The 20,040-nt window shown below is 38.7% G+C and overlaps 1 protein-coding gene across 2 annotated transcripts in view; it reads right to left on the reverse strand.

The window, feature by feature from the left end:
• The window catches only part of LOC135704987 (netrin receptor unc-5-like), an 846,608-nt gene that overhangs the window by 218,552 nt on the left and 608,016 nt on the right, over positions 1 to 20,040 (reverse strand). For both annotated transcript variants that reach the window (XM_065226538.1, XM_065226537.1), the window contains one exon: positions 19,076 to 19,201. In XM_065226538.1, the coding sequence (XP_065082610.1) occupies positions 19,076 to 19,201 (126 nt within the window). The remainder of the gene's footprint in view (positions 1 to 19,075; positions 19,202 to 20,040) is intronic.

Genomic DNA, 20,040 nt, shown 5'->3' on the forward strand with positions numbered 1-20,040 from the left:
AATTTGCAAGTCGAGCCGAACCGCTAGCCGGCCAGCCTCCGGTGCGCGGTGGTCACTTTTCACATTTAATGACGAAATCATTCAGCCGTTAATGATTGTGTCCGAATGGAGCGATCTGGAAGCTAGCGTGTAGATGGGAGGTTTAATTTGAATAAGTACGTATGTAAGTGAATTAATTTCTTGCTGGTTGCGGTGTCGATCGGCTTCTGAAACTGGTTCTCGAGACGCGTTTATCGATTAAGCTGGTGAAAATTTCCTATCAGTTGTAATTAAATGCAATCAAACTGTAGGTCTTATGCTGAACAACGACGATTGGAGATTGGACTTTTTTAGTGCCAGACTTGCAAATGCCCTAGTTACCAGATACATTTAGTCATCTTACCCTGGTAATCAGTAAAACACATTTGAAATAACAAGAAACAAGTCTAGATAGAGCTGGAATTAGGGCCTAACAGCTTTTGTAAACAACGACTTCTATCGATGATTCCTAGAAATTCAAGGCTCACACACGCAAACCAACATCCTCATCAGGTGGGGAAAGACTTCTCCTATCCGATGGATATGTTGGTCTGCGTGGGCGTGCCTTGAGTTCCTAGAAATCATCGATAGAAGTCATTGTTTACAAAAGCTGTTTCGCCCTAATTCCAGCTCTATCTAGAAGTTTAGTCATTAAAAGGAACACAACTCGACGCGGCTAGCTTTTTCACAAAAAATATCTATGAAAGCTAATAGGGTAAGTGACGAGTCAGTCGAGTATTAGTACAAGACACTGAAGAAGTCTGCGCATTGTAGACGAAATACGCGTATCTGTCAAGGATAAGCAAATAAGGTAGTGGAATTAAATGGAAATTACTAATCCTTCTATCTTTCTTTATACTCTAATGTCGTTTTCCGTTTTCCGTTTTAAACCTCGATCAGAGTCGACCCTGACTCTCAATAACTGAATGAAATTCTACTCGGAATCTTAAAGTAAAAAAATATAGAGTAGCCACTCTCGATTTATGCAAGCTTCATGATAAAACGCCCTCTTAGTAAACAAACTGCAAATGGGTGAACTAATGACCCAGTACACGAATCAAATCATGTTAGCCGTGGAAAATGTGTTTGTTTGTGATCTTATCAAATTGAACATAATTTATTAAAATGGTGTACAGGCGGTGTGTCGTTTAAACTTGTTTTAATGTTTCAACGGGCCCATCATACAAGTCATTCTATAAAGTTATTACGAGGAAAAGGTATGTCGTACTAAATTTAGACTAAATATTTGCTATAACGAATAATTTTTGATTTCCTGTCAAGCAATCTGCGGTGTTGATGAATTCTCAAAATACAGCTATATCTATTTGGACCACTTCAAAAATGAGGATTTCATCAACCCTTTTAACAAAAGTCAAGGGTAGTGTTTTGAAATTATGAGTATTGAATTTGTACTTATTTCAGTTTGAAAGACAGCGCCTATCCCAGTATTGAAGCTAAAGATGTTCCACATCGAAGTTCCAACTTTGACTCTATGAGGGCATTATAAAACCCTAAAACACAGGACTATGAACACAAAACACCAAAATTTCCACGTCATCCTCAATTCGATTTATCCTTGCGATTTCAAACAAAACATTCCAGATGTCAGAAATAGTGGGTTGCCGGGATAGGCATTTGACAAACAATGCGGCACACTGTCAAAAAAAGATGACCCAAGATTGGTGTGCGGAGTGACCTACCCCTTGGATATAATAGTAATAATTTTATATTTAAGATACAAGAAGAGGAGGTAAAGTTTGTGTATGACGCATAAAACCAGTCAATTTTGCTTTCAGAGGGTCACAAATAGCTGTTTTAGCTGTAATGAGTAATCGTCATGAGTGAGTACTATTCGTTATAGCTAATCGCTAATTGTGACAGCTATGGAAGCGAAATTGACAGATTTTATGTGTCATACGCAAACTTTACCTCCGCTAACACGCTATTCCAAAACTACCCAAATTTGGGTAGAATCCACCCAGATCGGTCAAAACTGAATCTTCCCAAAAAATGGGTAAACTATGTTGGCAGTGACAAGTTGACAAATGGACAACATTGAAATCAATCCGATCGACTTTGTTCATTTGTCAACTTGTCACTTCCAACATAGTTTACCCATTTTTGGGTAGGTTCAGTTTTGACCGATGTCATGTGAAATCAATGTTTAAAATAAAAATAATGTTACGTTTATTTCAAAAATATTCGTGTTGAAAATAAACGTATTTATTTTTGTTTGGTTTGACAGCTATGCGAACAATAATAAATATGTTTATTTTAAACATGCTTCCCATGTTTAAAATAAACATACATATTTTGGAGTAATTTTAGTAGTTGAGTGCAGGGTAAAGCAAAATAAAACGGTTTGCAAAGAAATGGGCAGGCATCTTAATTCCTGCTCTTTTTCGGGTGCGATTAAGGGTGACCTGTGGGTATTGGGGTCCTGGTCCGGGGTGCGAGGACCCGTCGGGGTGTGTGTCCGGGAATTCCAGTTCAGTGGAACCGGTGCAAATTTGTATAATTAGCGTCGTTTTGCCGTTTCTGCCTCGGTTTCTGCCACTGGTCCTCATACCGGTTTCTTTCCATGTTCGGTATCGGAGGAGGATCCGGAATGGATTCGGAATGGATGGCCGTTTTCTGTTGAGGTTGAGCAAAGCTGGGGCAACTTTTCCGAATGTAACAAGAAGGAAATAAAAAGGCATGACACGCTAAAAACCGTTTACCCAAATAGTATATTGTTGAAATAAAAATGCTTTTGCATTTAATTCAAATATAAATATTTTAGTTTTGAACAGGCTTTCAATTTACTTTGAATAATTCATATGTATAAACATTTATATTTTTGTTTTATATGAACAAAATTCGTATCCGTGTTCGATATCACCAGCAACCTATCCGAGTTCCAGTAGCCTGCCCAAGCGACTTGTCCACCGCACTAGTAATTGTAATTTATTTAGTCTACGATACCCTGCTGGTAGAACCTTTTATCAGGTCAAGGGAAATTACATTAAAGAAATTTACATTTGAAAACTAGATAGAGCTTTTACACCTTTTTTTTTCTTTATTAAAGAGACTTTCAGCAAGCTTTTACACCTAATTCTCATTTAGATAATTTAAAAACTAAATTGAATACAAGTGCTTCTGCACTTAAATTTGGTTCATTACCCTCTGAGGGCAGCCTTGAGGGTGGAGATGGTAGTTGTTGTTGCTAGCGGCAGGTTGTTCCCAGGTGATGGCTCCATCGATGAGCACACTGTTGCTTTCGGTAGTGGTGTGCCTCGGAATGGTAAATGCTCGAGTTAGATCCATTTGACCCCTTTGTAGATGTTGTTGCAGGTATGCAGGTAGGAAGCACAGGTACCCTTGTCGCAGGAAATAGCTGCTTCGGTTAGGTTTCGGTAGTTACGCTGTTGAACGCCAATGTCAGATTCTGATGCTTATCCTCATCCGCCAGGTTGTGTACGATGAATCTGGATCCCGGCTTACTCAGATGCAGTAGACCTTCGACATGGTGTACAGTAAGCCGATCACGTTGCCACCGTAGTAAATCGCTTCCCTGCGGTACTTCCCATCCGAGTAGATGGACCTGCATGGTCCACACGGAATCGGAAGCGTTCCAACGCCCAGTGGTCGTTTCTGTTGATCTGGAGTTGTCGTGACCATTGTCTTTGACAGCTCGTATGGTTTGACGTACAGGAGTTCTTCATCAAGGCTGTATTGATGCCCTCCGATTAGTAGAGTTTTTCCTTCGAAGGACTTTCAGCTACATTGTTTTTGCCACTGTGCAGATTCAAGCATTCGTTAACGGGCGTCAGAGGGTCACAATCGACAATGTTCAGGCAATGCGGGAGGTTTGGTAAGAGTTTCCTTTACCGTACACGTGGCACCTGCCGAGGCGACCGATTTCAACGCATTGCAACTGGCCGAATTGGAAAATGTTGGCGTAATCTCGGTTGTTCTCGTTGTTGATTTTCAGGTAGAGCTTCTTCTTCTTCTTCTTCTTCTTCTTTATTCCTTTATTTAATTGTCGGTCTCTGTTCTGCAATTTAGTGCCAATCACCGACGGACATCGATTGCCATCCATTGACGGCAATCGAATGTGCCGGAAGGCAGCTTCCACACCTGCGCACCCATTCAACACGTATGGGCCGAGATATTTTTATGCCTCAGAAAAATTCCACCGACCTCGGCTGGGATCGAACCCAGACCTATTGGGGTGAGAAAGCAGTCACGCTTACCACTACACCACCGGCGCCGGCTTAGGAAGAGAAGATTTTCCTTCACGGAACTGACGATGATCGCTCGCTTTCGGTTTGCAACATTGCAGCAAGCAAAACAAAACATTTGAACTGTCAAAATACCGGGTTGCCAAACATAAAATTATTCACAAACATAATCAGGTCAATGACTGGCACTCTCGGCACAGTGCGGCACACTTGAGGCACACTGAGAAAAAAAAATAGCGCAGAAAAAGTGTGTAGAGTGACCACCAGTGCTTGATTATGCAACCCAAAATTGTCAAAATCAGAAATGATCCTCAAAAGCAAAATAATCAAATTCATTTTGGGCAAAATGATTATTTTGAATATTGTCAACTCCAGAGCCTAAAACCGGGATTTTATCATCAGTTCAGCATGAGGCACTGATTTGCCATCGGTTTGTATGTAAAAATTAATACGAAACGTCCTTCAGCGCCATGTTTGTGTACAATGAAAATATTCATTTTGCATTTGATCCTCAAAATAATCCCCACCAAGATGAAGCCGAATATTAATATTGACAACAATGGAGGCGATAATGAACATCCAGCCACGAATGAAGGAAAACAAATGTTGACTACGATACTCACAGGTTGCCTTGATCTAGAGTCGGTGTATAATGGGTCACGCCTAGAGTGAAGCCAAGTCTACCTATTGAACTGTCAAACCGGCTACCTATCGAGCAAAGTAAACAAACATTACGATGCTATGAAAGGTCCACGAAAGGTATTGCAGTAAAATATAAAATATAATCGAAGAAAATGATCATAAATACGCAGAGAGCATAAACTTGTCATGGGATACGTTTAGTAATGACCAGTTATGAGAATTTCTACTATTTTTTGTTAAGCTAATTTGACAAAATCACTGATATAATGATTTACTACATCCGCTATTTTTATTTATGGCTAGAAGTCATTCGAAGTTGATGTAGAAGTCCTCTGTTGCCAAGTGAAAAGAAAGGGAATCTTTCGAAAACAGTGATGCGAGTTAAACTGTTTTTCTCTTAGTATGACACATTATACACCGACTCTACCTTGATCAAGAGAATGTTGTGTCAAAATTCAGATTCATGCAAGTAGTTGGTCTATCTTTTAAGGTTGTCTTCGTTTTCAGCTAAGTTGAGTGTAGAAGGAATGATTTTTACCAACACTGATTATAACACTATCATAAGCAAATCAAATAGCATTAAGAGGTTCAATTACAATTTTCAGGACCCATACACTATACAATTACTGTACACTACATATGCAAGACCTATTTTGGAATACTGCCATACAAGAAGAACGCATTGAATCTGTCCAAAAGCAATTTCTTTTGTATGCTCTTCGACGACTAAATTTGACTGCATTTCCTCTACCATTGTATGAAGCACGCTGCATGCTCATCAATCTACAAACACTAAAGGAACGGCGTGAATTTGCTATACTTTTCTTTCCAATGACAATATTTCTCATCGCATAGAATCTACAGCAATACTCTCTCAGATAAATTTGTATGCGCCCTTTAGACCTCTTAGAACTCGAAAATTATTCTATGAAAACGCATGTAGAACAAATTTCGCAAAAAATGGTCTCATCAATCGAATGATGCGTCTGTTTAACATAAATTGCGAAGAAATTGACATCACTATTTCCAAAAACCAAATAAAATCTCGACTAAGAGGAAATAGAAATAATGCATAGCATGTAAGTAAAATATAGTAAACATTGTACCTAGTCTACTTTGCTTGACGAAATAAATATAAAAAGCTCTTTGTTGCAGTAAGGGTTAGGGTGCGTTCCTCCAGGTTGGTCGAGGAGGATTTCATGTGTGGGTATGTGATAACACTGGTAATTGTTAAATGCAATTCACTTTAAATGTGCGTTTCATATTTCACCAAATACCTTGAAGTTAGCTCAGATGACATATTAGACTGGCCCACATGTACATATATGGGGGAAATTTTTAATAATTTTTTTCAACGGGCCAACTCCTAGATTTGTGCCATTAGGTGAGAAAACCACTCTCTGAAAATTTCAGCTCATTCGGATGTAACACGAGCTGGCGCTTTTGATTTAAAATTTATATGAACTTGTTCAGCAAACTCGATTAAGCTCAGAATTTCAACACACGTTGCTCAAACTATAAGGAACAACTTTGCTGAAGTTAGCATCACGATTCAAGTTAGTATTATGGAGATCTTAATTAATTATGTGCATTCTGCTCGTATATTGAAACAAAATACAGGCAGCTTATGCAACGCATCAACTAGATTATCACTAAAAATAAAAGTTCATATTTTCCACAGCCCCATACAAAATTTAAACTAAAAGCGCCAGCTCATCTTAGAACCAAATGAGCGAAAACTTTCAGAGAATGGTTTTCTTACCTCAAGGCACAAATCTAGCAGTTGGCCCGTGGAAATTTAGAACTTTTATTTTTGTGGGCCAGTCTATTGACATATTGCAAAATGTGATAATTGTTAGTCAAAATCTGAATGTTGCAGTGAAATACTTTAAATCGTGTTAAATTTAAATGTTCCCTTATTTTACATCCGTTGAACCATTCTGAACGAACATTCCTTTGTGGTTATATAACAGATTTGCTCATAATGTATATATCTATATCTTTTACGGTACCATGGAGTCTACAAAGTAAAAGTGAAAGGATAGCAGCAAAATGGACCACATGCGATACGACAATGGAGTGATGCTCGTTAAGAAAATATATAAGATGGGCACTGTCTATTTTCCGCACTGGTGTTACACTTTTATAAGACGCAACAAGGAACTCAAGATCAACTTTCGGGAGGCTGGCAGCGATACAAAGAAGGACAACGAGTTCACAAATATGCACAGAAAATGGACATACAAGTGAAGAAACAGCAAAAGTTGGTGAGATTGTTTTAAATTTTTAATTTTTATTATTGCTTAAATTTATACAAAAATTTGCTTATACTAAATACGCACCATAATAAAAAAAAGAAAGGATCTGGATCCGATCCTATTGAATAATAAAAAAAAGCTCTATGGGCGGATCTTGAACAGAACTAGTTCCACCCTAGACATAAATAAAAACGACATAAGACTCCATTTACCTAATCACAATAATAAGTAAACACTTGCCGAAGCTGTCAATTCGGTAGGTAAAATGTCTCTAAATGTGGATACCTATGTTTTGCAAAGCATTGCTGAATTTTGCACGATAATTTCAAGTATTTCAAAAACATTCGTCTTCCAAAACACATCTTCTGGTCACTTTAACGAATCGCCCAGTTCAGCAACGCCCGTCTATATTCAATCTAATAAATTCCCCAAAACTAATGTAGGAACCCACAAACTACCCCACCCGAGGTCACCCACCACTTAACGAGCTCATCGAGGGTGATCCAATCCAGATGGCCAAACCTGACCCAATAAGCACGCACCATCATCTCGGCAGTTGGTAGGCATGTATCTAAATGTCAGCTGGCAATGGTACTTACTGCCGAGAAGTTGCATCACACCCAGCGTCCGCTCGCTCCCGGTTAAGAACTCCAATGACCCGAATAGAATTACACTCCATTCGGAGCGTATCATCAGCATAAATTTGGCCACAATCCACACTCACACACACACACATTCGAACTCGACCGGGGAGTAGTAGTTCCCCCAAAAACGCACATAACGATTTGCTTCTTTGTTTAGTCTCCTCATCGCATCGACGACGACGACGACGATGATGACGCCGGCGGAGCACAGGGGAACCGAAACTAACGAGTGTTTCGATGCAATAAATTCCGCGATGCGGTGCCGCCAAGAGGTGCGGGCGTGATGGTGGCAGGGAACCACTTTCGGTTCGGGTTGTAGAACTAATTTGGTGCTAAAGGGTATTTGGGAATAATTTATACGTCTATCAGCACCTATCGCGAAAGTTGTTGGTTTGGAGTGGGTTTATGGGTGGTAGTTTTATTTTCCAAAGGATTTAGATGTAAACAAATTGGAGTTCGGGCTTGGGATGGGGTTCTGAATGGACGCATGAGTGTTTTGGTTGTGCTTAGTGGTTGAAATGGCATTTGGAAGAGCTGGTGCAATGATCTGTTTCGAGTAGAGATGCTGAAGTATGGATAGATTGGAGTTGATTGATTGATCGCAGGTGGCTGCTGAAGTGGGCTGAACAGTTCTAGACGATGGAAAATGACTTATGTTCTAGATAAAACCGATCTGATGATTAACTGTTAACTAAAACACGTTATATGTCCGACTAGCAAGAAATTCTGGAGCAATATTTAACTGGTTCACACGTTTTGGTTTAACTTCACTTGAACTTTGTCAAATGTTGGAAATAAACTCAGCCAAATAACGAATCGGAAAAACTCGACCTACTTCGATTTACGTGAAATTTTGCAAATTGTTTGTAATGGGAAATTATTACAACTTTTGTTTGAATTCGACCAATTTGGATCATTTAAAGTTTCGGAGCGAAAATTTCAAATTTTGCATCAGTTCAATATACATCCATAGTAATTTTACTACTGTCAAGGAAATGGTTGATTGAAAGTTATATCGAATTTTACTCAAATTAAATAAAAAATAGCCATCACATAAATTTGGCAAAAATATCTAAAAACATGTAAATGTAACGTAGCTATTAAGAGTACACTTTGATATGATCACAACGTACTTTGTATGTATTGCTAAAGATCACGTGTAACCCTCGTCTATCTACATAAAAGTGTGTTCAAACTTGTGTTTGCCTGTGGACATTTTTAAAAACGTAATTTTGCTGCTATTTATTACACCTAACTTAACGCTTCAATTTAATGATTCAAACGGGTTCGTATCCAGATTGTCTCAAACCAGCCAAAGTGGTGTCTATATTTAAGTCAGGAGATGCAGCCCAAGCCGATAATTATCGACCCATGTCAACCCTATCAGTTTTCAACAAAATATTTGAAAAGTTATTAATCACACGCCTGATAAGTTTTTTAGATAGGCATAATATACTGTAAAGTATGCAATATGGTTTTCGCAGCGGAAGTAGCACCTCTGTAGCCGTAGTCGAGCTTATAGACCAAATATTGGAAGAAACAGATTCAAAAAAAGTAGTGGACGCCTTGTTTCTTGACCTGAAGAAGATATTTGACACTCTCAACCACGATATTTTACTAAGGAAATTAGAACGAAATGGAATCAGGGGAACCGCAAACCGAATTATCCGCTGCTATTTGAGCAACAGAAGTCAAGAAATAAGCTCTAGAAGAGAAATTAGTACTGGAGTTCCACAGGGAAGTAACATTGGCCCTTTACTTTTCCTTATCTATATCAACGATATTACTTGCCGCAGCGCTGGCATCGGATCACTTTGACGTTTCGATACATTATATAGAACTGTTATGCAAAATTGTTTGTGAATTAGCGAGCCAGCTTGTTTTCCGCGAGAAGCCCGATAGATGTCGTTACTGAGGTCCTATGCTTTGAGAAACAATGTTTTCAAGAAAAACTTTTTCAAAGAGTTACGTCTGTTTGTCTGTGCCACTGTTCACGGTGTGCTCAAACCATTTTCGGAACGTTTGAAACGAGGTCGAGAGGAAACCGAGAAGTGATCAAAACATTGGACGTGCTGATGCTGTCATGGACCGAAAGGTGAAGATGATATTTAAGGAAAACCCGAATCTCTCTACTCGAACGGTTCAAAAATCAAAACAGCGTTTGGTGCTGAAGTCGTATAAAGTAAAAACAGTTCCAAATCGCAACGACAATCAGAATTTGACAGCAAAATCACGGGCTCGACGTTTGTATTGCGAATATTTGACGAAGTTTTAATGCGTTGTTATGAACGATGAAACTTTTGTCCTGGAGGATTTTAAGCAACTGCCAGGGCTGACTTTCTATTCTACTATGGCCAAAAATGCTTCGGCTGAGTATTTCAGGACGAAGAAAGTATCGAAATTTCATAAAAAATACCTTATTTGGCAAAAAATTGCATGTGTGGCCTTCACTATAGGCACAATCGATAAGGAGATTTGCCAGAAAGAGTGCCTGCAGCAGCAATTGCCACCCTTCAAAGCCACAAAGAAAACCCTTTATTCTGGGTCGATTTGGCATTATTTCATTATGCTAAAACTGTAATGGAGTGGTACGATGCAAATCGAGTGAATATTATACCAAAAACCGCAAATCCGCCAAATTGTCCACAGTTACGTCCACTTGAGAGATTTTGGATTCTGAAGAATCGGAAGCTTTCAGGAAAGAATCAAGAAATCAAAGATATCAAACTCTTCCAACAAATTTGGACAAAGACGGCCACTACGGCATCTGAGGAGTCTGTACAAACCCTTACGGATGGAGTTAATTGTAAAGCTCGAAAATGTTAGGCACACACTTAGAAATAACCAATTTTACACGTGACGGAATTCATCTTTGACATAAAGTATCAGGCCGGCGCCGCCGGGATTTTCTGAGGCATAACATCTCTGATCACGCCTTCCTTCGGATGGAAAGTAAAGTCGTTGGTCACCGGCTCATGAGTTGATGGGTCGATAGGTAGGGCCCAGGTGTGGGAGCTGCCCTCCTGGCACGTCGGTAGCATTGATGCTTAGCACGGAAAACAAGATCGACGGAAAAAAACAAACCAAAGGAAAAAAAAAAAAATAAAGTATCAGACGTAAAGAAATATTTCATGTAAAATTAACCAAGATTGAAAAGTTCGTTACTCGACGAAAAGAACGTTTAATTGAGCTGAATTTTGCGTCTGTTATGACTTAATTTTATGTCATAATTGACGCTCTTATATGTCAGTCTCAGAGCACCTAAATTTACATGATTTTTTCTAACTGTGCAAACACCGAATTACTATGTTTTGACTTCGTAAATGTTTAAATCATATCCCATGAATCTGAAATAAACAACTACAATTGAAATATAATGCAAAATTTGTGGTTTACTTAAGTTTTGATGTTTCCGGATGATTGTGGATTAAAGTTTGTGTATTAGTAATCGGCATTAAAAATTGAATCGGTATCCAAAATTTAATTTCATTTTTCAGAAAACTTTCATCAACACTGAACCATTGGAGATTTTCAGAAAACTTTTGCAATACTTCAGGAACTTCAGAGAAGTTTCGAAAAATTTAAGCATTTTCTTTAACTTTAGAGAAGTTGTAGAAATTTTCAGGAAGTTCTGAGAATTTCAGAGATATCTGAAGAATTCAAAGGAACTCAACACAACTTCACAGCTGTCCAGAGAACTTAAGGTAGATTGTGGGAAGGTTAAAAAAAGTTCCAATAGCTTCTGGAAATTAACAGATATTTAGAACAGTTCCGATAAATTCAGAGAAATTTAGAGATCTTAATGACAGTTCAGACTTCTGGGGTAGTTGAAATACCTGTTAGGGTGATTTGAGAATTTTGGAATATTTCCGAAATATGTCATGAATTTAACAGACTAGGAAGTTTTAAGATTTTGCTGACAATTTCAATAATTTCTGGACAGGAGAATGGAAAGAACTTCAGGAAAGCTACAAGAGCATCAGGGAACATGAAAAACCTCGGGACAGTTCCATTAACTTGCAGAAACATTAAGGTAGCTCCAAGACCTTAACAGATTTTCGAAAACTACAGCAAAGTTCCGAGAGCATCTGGAAATTAGCAGAACATCAAGAGAATAATAGGAACAGGTTAAGAAAGACATCAGCAATGATCAAAAAACTTCAAGACAGTTCCATTAGTTACAGTCAACGTCAAACACTTTTAAGAAATTTTGAGACCGTCAGTAGTTCAAACAACTCCTGAGAAATCTAGTATTTTTAGTAGGTTTATAAATATTAAAAACAAGGAACGGTTATGTGCTCAAGTTATTAACGGAAGAGAATTGATCAACGTTACTTAAGACGTAATGCAATTTGCAGCTTGAGATGTTTCAAAAACTGGAAAATTGCATGATCTTCTGTTTGTCTGTTTGAATTGGATCTTTTTTTCTTGTTCCTGTTAGGTCGCTTTCGAGAACCAAATTTCACAGGGTCGTCGTGCGGTATTCTAACGTTCCGTCATCCATATGCACTCCCCCGTAGATGGTACGCAACACCTTCCGTTCGAAGACACCAAGGGCGCGTGGGTCATCCACGAGCATAGTCCAGGTCTAGTGGCCGTAGAGGACCACCGGTCTAATCAGCGTCTTGTAGATAGTCAACTTCGTGCGGCAGCGAATTTTATTCGACCAGAGCGTCCTTCGGAGTCCAAAGTAGGCACGATTCTGCCTGCCATAACGCATCTTTGAATTTTTCTGCTGGTATCATTTACGACGGTCACCAGTGAACCCAAATACACGAAAACCTCGATTTCGTCACCATCAATCTGAACTCGGGGTGTCTTCCCTAGAATCTCTTCCTGGTTGATGGCAAGTCCAATCCTCCTAGTTTCAGCCTTCAGTCTGATGTACGTTTGCGCCATCGTCTCAAAGTTCCGTGCCATGATGTCAATGTCATCAGCGAAGCCAAGAAGCTGGATGGTCTTCCTGAAGATCGAGCCACTCGTGTCTATCCCAGCTCTTCTGATCACGCCTTCTAACGCGATGTTGAATAGCAGATACCAAAGTCCATCACATTGCCGTAACTATGCTTGGCATACAAAGTTTTGGTCACGAACTGCTCATTTGCTTATTACTTTGCACACAGTTGACAAAAAAAAAGTTCTATTTGAAGTAATAGATAGAATGAGCTTGTAATCAGTACTTAAGAAAAAGCAGATTGTAATTCTAGTAATAAACTGTATTTTTTTTTGCGTTGTAAAAATCAAGTGAGAAATGTTCGCTGCACATCTCGGACTTTATGTGTGAAAATTCATTGGTGTTGATTCAAATGTTAAGATTTACTTACTCTTTGTATATCTACACACTTAGAAATACCTAATTTTACACGTGACATAAAGGATGAGACGTAAACAAACATGTCATATAAAATTAAGTGCTCCGAGACTGAAAAGTTCAGTACTCGACGAAAGGTAAGTTTGATTGAGCTGAATTTTGCATCTATTATGACTCAATTCTATGTCAAAATTGACGCTCGTATATGTCAGTCTCAGGGAACCTAAATTTACATGATTTTTTCTAAGAGTTTATAGTAAGCTATGATCCTTATCTATCAATTACTTTAAAGAAAATCTATTTTCAATAAGTGAGTGAAAAGTTATTAACAAACGAGCAGTTGGTGTGTACAACTGTGCATGCCAAGCATGGCCGTCCCCCTTCGAAATTCAAAAGGACTCGAGAGTGTCTCCGATACTCGAACAACGCACATCACTCGATCCATCGTCACCTTGACGAATCGCGTCAGTTTATCCAGGAAGTCGAATCCGCCATATTTGATTTCGATCGATTGTCCCACGAACTCTCTTGCAAATGGTGACAGGCGGCGGCATAGAATTTGGGAGAGTACCTTGTAGGCGGCGCTCAGCAGTGTGATCGCACTCGTTCGTGAGAAGGTTACCGTCCAAGTCCCTGCACATATCGGTTTGCGGTACGTAGCTTTTGCTCGAACTATTTAGCTTCTCGTAGATCTTCCGTGTGTCGTTTAAGTGGTACAGATTTTCCGTCGCCTCGCGATTTCGGTCTTCCTGCTGACGCTTTTTCTTCGGAAAACCGAGTTTTATCTGTTCTGCGCTTGTCTGTATCGCTCCACATTCGATTTCGTGCGGTGTTGCAGCATTCTCGCCGGTGCTGCATTATTCTCCTCTACTAACAGTTTGCATTCGCCGTCAAATTAGTCATTTCTTCGGTCCGGGATCGCAGTACCTAGTGCCGCTGCAACAGTACTGGCGCAACGGATGTCCCTCCAGCCATTTTCAAGAGTAGCTGTGCCAAGCTTCTCTTCCGTGGGTTCTCAGATCTATGAGTCAGTAACAATAACTTCAGGGCCATTTTTTTTTGGAAATTAATTTCTTTCAGAGTAGAGTAAAGATCTTGAAAAATTTGTCCCTTTAAACTCACGGCTTTTCCATGAATTTCAATTAAATCTGTAGCATTTCAGTGCCTATCTTAGACCGTGTAAATTATTTGGATTGAGAATTTCAGGAAAATTCGCTGATAATTTCAGGGATTTCCAAAGAAGTGAAGAAATCTTCAGAAATGTTATGGATCTTCACAGAAGTTCCGAGAATTCCAGAACAAATATGGGAACTACAAAAAGTTCCGAGAGATCCGGAAAAAAAACGAGAACGTCGGATAATATTCATGAATAATAGGAAAATTGTGGCAGTTTAAGAGGAGTTCCAGGAACATCTAGCATATTTTGGGAACTTCAGGAGAATTCAAAGAAATTCAAAAAAGTTTGTAGGTTTTAATGGATATTCCGTTAGCATACTTCAGGGAAGATCAAAGGGGGATTTTAAGAAGTTATTGAGTTATTCAGAATAGTTTGGGGAAATTCTGACAGTCTAGAAAAGTCCAGTGAACTTCAGGGAATTTGAAAGAATTTCAGGGAAATTCAGAGAGCATCGAAAAGTCAATGGAAATTTACAAAATCTTTACAGATGTAAAGTGAAGTTTAGGGAAATTCAAAGGATTTCAGGAATATAACAGGATCCTTAAATACTGGAAGTTTTTGAGAGATATAGGGAAGCTTTGACAACGTTAGAAAAATTCACACCACATGTGATTTTATGTATCGCATATGAGGATTGGTTTAAGAATAATCAGGCCACGTAAAACAACCATATCAGGATAGAAAAGAAGTTGAGGGTTTGGCTTATCAAGGTTGAGATCTGGTTCACATAGAAATTTTACGTCTCAAAAATTCTATAGCTAATAAAACGAATTGATTGGATTGTATTGGATTGAAAAATTTTTTATGGAGAGTTGATGACAAACAAACTACATCCATTTTTTTTGTTGGGGAAGGGAGTAAAACCACTGCGTTCATTATTTGAACCTTTGTGGTATCACTATTTGCTGTTTGTATCATGCAAACCGACCACTATTTAACAAGTGGACGGCTAATTGCTTGGACACATCTTTTCCCAGTCCGGTATAATATGGTTTATAAAACCAACCACCTTTCCAGGATTTGCAGACCAAATTTCACTAGGTTGTAAGCTAATACTTCCAAGAAATTTAGATCTACGCTTGTGTAATACACCACAACTGCGGAGCAGATGTTCCGAAGTTTCACGTTCCAAATTACAGAAACGTTAGATATCACTCTGAAACCGACCAATATTCTTCATGTGATATCTACAAGGACAGTGCCCAGTTAACAGGCCAGTGTATATACTAAGAGCAATAAAAGAGCTTCTAGTATATTTATACATTGGCCTAGTAACTGGGCACTGTCCTAGTAGATATCACATGAAGAACATTGGTCGGGTTCAGAGTGATATCTGTCGTTTCTGTAATTTGGAACGTGGAACCTCGGAACATATGCTCTGCAGAGAGCTTTTTGGTGTATGTTACATTAGGAGTTATAAATCTTTTCGACTGGTTGCAGTTTGTGACAGTCATTTAATTGACCATCACCCTTTGCTCTTCCCAACATTTGAGTTCCATTTTTACCGTACAGTATGATAATCCAAAGTATGGTTCTGGGCCAAAAAACTGTGAATTGGTACCTAACTGTGCTAGGACATCTGTCCTTTAATTCCCTTCAATTCCACAGTGTCCTGGTACCCAATATAGTTTTACTGAGTTCCGTTGGCACAGTTGCCGAAGCGAGAGAATACATTCCCAGACAATCTTTGATGTACATTTGTAAGCACTCAGTGCTTTCAGCGCTGCTTGACTATCAGAAAAAATACCAATATTTACACATCTGTATTTCCTCCTCAGACTCAAGTATGGCTACAATTTCCGCTTGAAAAACTGTTGGAAAATGTTTCATCGCATCTTGCATTATTTCAGAAATGATAACGTCAACTTTCCTCTTACTATAATGACTATGTCATCCGCAAAGCCCACAACTTCGAAACCTTTTGCTTCTTAGAAAATCGTCTACAACTAATGACCACAGCAGTGGTGAGAGAACTCCATCAATACCTCAGCGTTTATAAGAGGGAACTAAATTGTGGTTACGTTCTTACATTACAACTATGGAGTCTCGTGAAAAGAGGCACATGAATTTATGGTCGTCCGGAGCCTAGGCGGGAAATTAAGGGTTTCATACGACCGGAATGTGTATGCTGTTCACAAATGCCTTGGCAAGTTGATTTCCTACGCAGGCGATCAATATTTGATGTAAAGTTCGCGAATAAACACGAGGAGTATTAGCAAAACTTGCTACACGAAATGCTCGTTTTCGTCAAAAAACTAACAACACTTCTATCTGTGCGACCTCTTAAACCATCCATCTAGGTAAAGGGCGCACATATGAAAATTAAGCGAGTTACCATCTCTCAATTTACCATGACAGTACTGGTTTAAGTCCGAATAATCGATGCGCCATACATTGTTGCATAATGCTGAGCAATTCATTTTTCATTATGATGATGGAAAAGCAGTCAAGGTACGCATGTCGAATGCGGGGAATTATGTTCAATAAGTGTGAGAGTATGATCTGCCACCAGAAGTGCCCGACAAAGATCTTGCGTTGGTGCTGGGGAAATATGATAAAGCTGGGCGTGCCATCCGGGAGAAATTCTCTGCAGAGCTGTGCTTCGACATGTACACTGGTATATATGGATGCGAAAAAGGAAATTCCCATATCGCTGCATTTCCTCAATCGGAAGGGGAGTGTATTCTGTCAAGCACTGGATGAATTATTGTCCTGCAGAAGGCTCTGAAGCAGCCCGAGAAGCAACAACTGGACGAAGAACAAAAACAGAACGAAGAAAAGTGCGATCAGGATGAAGATCGAAGCAGTTTAGCCACTGAATTTAAGAAATAAAATTTCCGGTTTGTCCCAGGTACCCAGCATATTTTTAATAATATAATATAAACATCTAAATATGTTTGAAAAATTGATTGGAAAAATTGCACAAACTGTCGAAGTATGTTCCATAAGTAGAATTATTATTATAGGATCAAATTTTTTTTTGAGTATCAGAATGTTGAAATTTTTCCAAGTTACATGTAAATTATTCCACGGGCACTAGGTCGAACGCTACTGGGTAAAATGGGCCACTCAGATTAAACAATATTTTGAAGATTGAATAAGAAAATGTTAAAAACGCTAGGTCAGTTTTTCGTATTCTTCAGTTTATCGAGAGTAAGGACAACGAAAAATGTAAAACTGATTTTAAAACATATGAGACTTAGACTTGGATAACGCTAACGTTTTGAAGAATTTTCAAGCGAATTTTGATGCAAATGCCTAATGAGTTTTGAGGGGAATTGTGGAGGAATTATTCTAAAGGAATTCCAAAGGAATTGGAATAGAAGTTCAATGTATATTATTTTTGTAAGTATTTCATGAAAATAGTAAGGAAAATTAAAGACAAATTCCAAAGTAGGTCTGAAGAGACTACTAGGGTAATTTTTAACAGAATTTAATGGAATTCTTAAACAACTTTTAATAAATGTCAGCTTACAAAGGGATATTTGGAGGAGCATTCAATGTGAATTAAAGCTACGGTAAGGAGAGTTTCAAGATAATTCCGAGAAAATGCCGAAACATTCTCTCAAGGGAATTCTAAAGGAAGTTGCCATAGAACAGTGAGGTTTTTTGGGAAGAATACTTTCTTAATTCTAACGGGCATGTCATGACATATATGAAGAATATTCCAAGGGAATTTAAACGATAACCAGCCGAGAGATCTTTACACGAAGATAATTGTAGAGTGAATTTCAAGAGTTTTGTGAAGGAAATTCTTTCAGTGTTCTACACTGACTCATGAGAATGTTATGGAGAAAATTTCTAGGGAATACCGAAGAGAATCATAAGATTATTATTATTTTCCAATATATTCAGAGGATGTGCTAAACAAAGAGTTTAGATAGTTGAAGATGCTAATTTCAAATAACAGACTGTAGTGGTAATTTTTATACGATAGATGGAGTAGATGAAAGCATAGAGTTGATAGTTCCGTTAGAGTACGGCAGTGTGAAGATTGTATATAGATATTAGAATAGCAAGCTAGGACAACTTTTAAGGTAGGTACAAATCGGTTTTTTCATCTCTCTTTACAAAAATCCCCCTTTGGAGAGGGATGGTGAGGGGTGTCCCCCCCCCTCCGCCACCACTGGCAAAAAGAGATGAAAACCGACCCGCTCCAGTACCAACTGTGTGTTTGAAACAGTTTTACCGATTTTTTACCGCACTTCAGTTGTTATTTGAAGGAAGGCATCCAGTCGTAGGTTTGGAAATTGCAACTAGAGTTTAGGTAATTCAGACATTGTATTTTTCAATATACTGGTATAACAAAACTGTTCAAGATAATGCGACTAGAAATTTCTGCAACAGATCAATGTGTGAGATCTCAAACTTGTAAGAATCTTCGATAGGCAGGACGAAAATTCAATACTCCAAACGTGGATACATTTTAAAGGTTTTAAAATCAACTATCGTATTCAAAACTCCAGGCATCAGACATCAAAAAACTTTTGAGATTGAATGTTTAAAAAAAAAAAAAAAAACATGTGTCCTGGGCTCAAAAATTGTTGAGGATTCTTAAGAAATCATTTTGGAAAACTATAACGTTCTTGAACATGGCAAATTTTGGAATTACTTGGACATGATTCTGATTTACGATTTATTGAGACCTCAGGCTTAATTTTTTGTATCCCATCCAAACTATGAAAAAGTTAAGAGTAGTGATGCACCGAATATTCGTCCATCATAGTATTTGTAATGTAAACAGTTGCCCAAAGAGCCCATACATTGAATTGTTATTGAATCATCAACCAAGTTCCACCTACCTGATCTAGCTAGATTGTAAGCCGGAATCGTCTTCTTCCGCCGTGCCAGCTTCATGAGCCCGGCTCCGATTGCAATGCATATTGCCACCGTCAGAGCCAGCCCCACATAGATGGTCCAGTTTGATCCTAGAATGAGAATAGAAAATAACAGAACATAAATATTCACTCGCATGCATGGAAGGTATGAAAGGGTGCATTTTTTTTGTCTGGCATTGAATGCACTAAACACGTATGTAGAACGCTGCAAATGATTGACTCAACCTTGTCGAAACTTTTCGTATTAAAAGTGCACTCATCCGAGGGGAGAATGGCTGAAAAGTTCGAAATGTTCAAAAGGTATTCAAGGTAATAGGGGCTTTTCCGATTGAATTGTTTTGCAGCTAACAGGGAAAATGCAAGCGTGGAACATATTTGTGTTGAAATATAGTGAGTACTTCTTTTTTTTTATTTCTTGGAAGGACGTCAATATATGACGACACTGGTAATGACATCGCGTTTGCACTTTGTCCGTAAATAAATTGCATAATGCAGGTTTCCGTACGTCGATTGTCAAATGAAACATTAAAATTGAACTAAAAGCCAATCGGTTAGCGAAGCTTCTGTTCGCAACCCATAAATCGAATTACGTTTGCGTGACTTTAAAATTTCACACAAAACACAATCCTGACAAGCCATCATTTACAAACTGTCTCGCCGGTCGTCGTCGGGTGCACCCAAAAACGCGGTTCACCGTCGAGTTCACTCCAGTTCGCAGCGTCATCAATTATTTCCATTTCACTGGCCAAATTACAGTGCACTTTATCAAATAAATGCCGGTACCAGAGTAGATATGCTGAGGATCCTGCAGCCAGTCAGTGTGGCATCCATCAATTTGGTCACTATATAACGAGATGAAAAACACATACGCTCGCACTTTTAGCCACCGACTGGGTGATTGGTTGTCAATTTTAGCAGCCCAGTGCAAC

The sequence above is a fragment of the Ochlerotatus camptorhynchus genome, unplaced genomic scaffold, assembly GCF_037179485.1.
Source record: "Ochlerotatus camptorhynchus isolate MF236.1 unplaced genomic scaffold, CSIRO-AGI_Acam_v1.1 ptg000255l, whole genome shotgun sequence".
Taxonomy (NCBI): Eukaryota; Metazoa; Arthropoda; class Insecta; order Diptera; family Culicidae; genus Ochlerotatus; species Ochlerotatus camptorhynchus.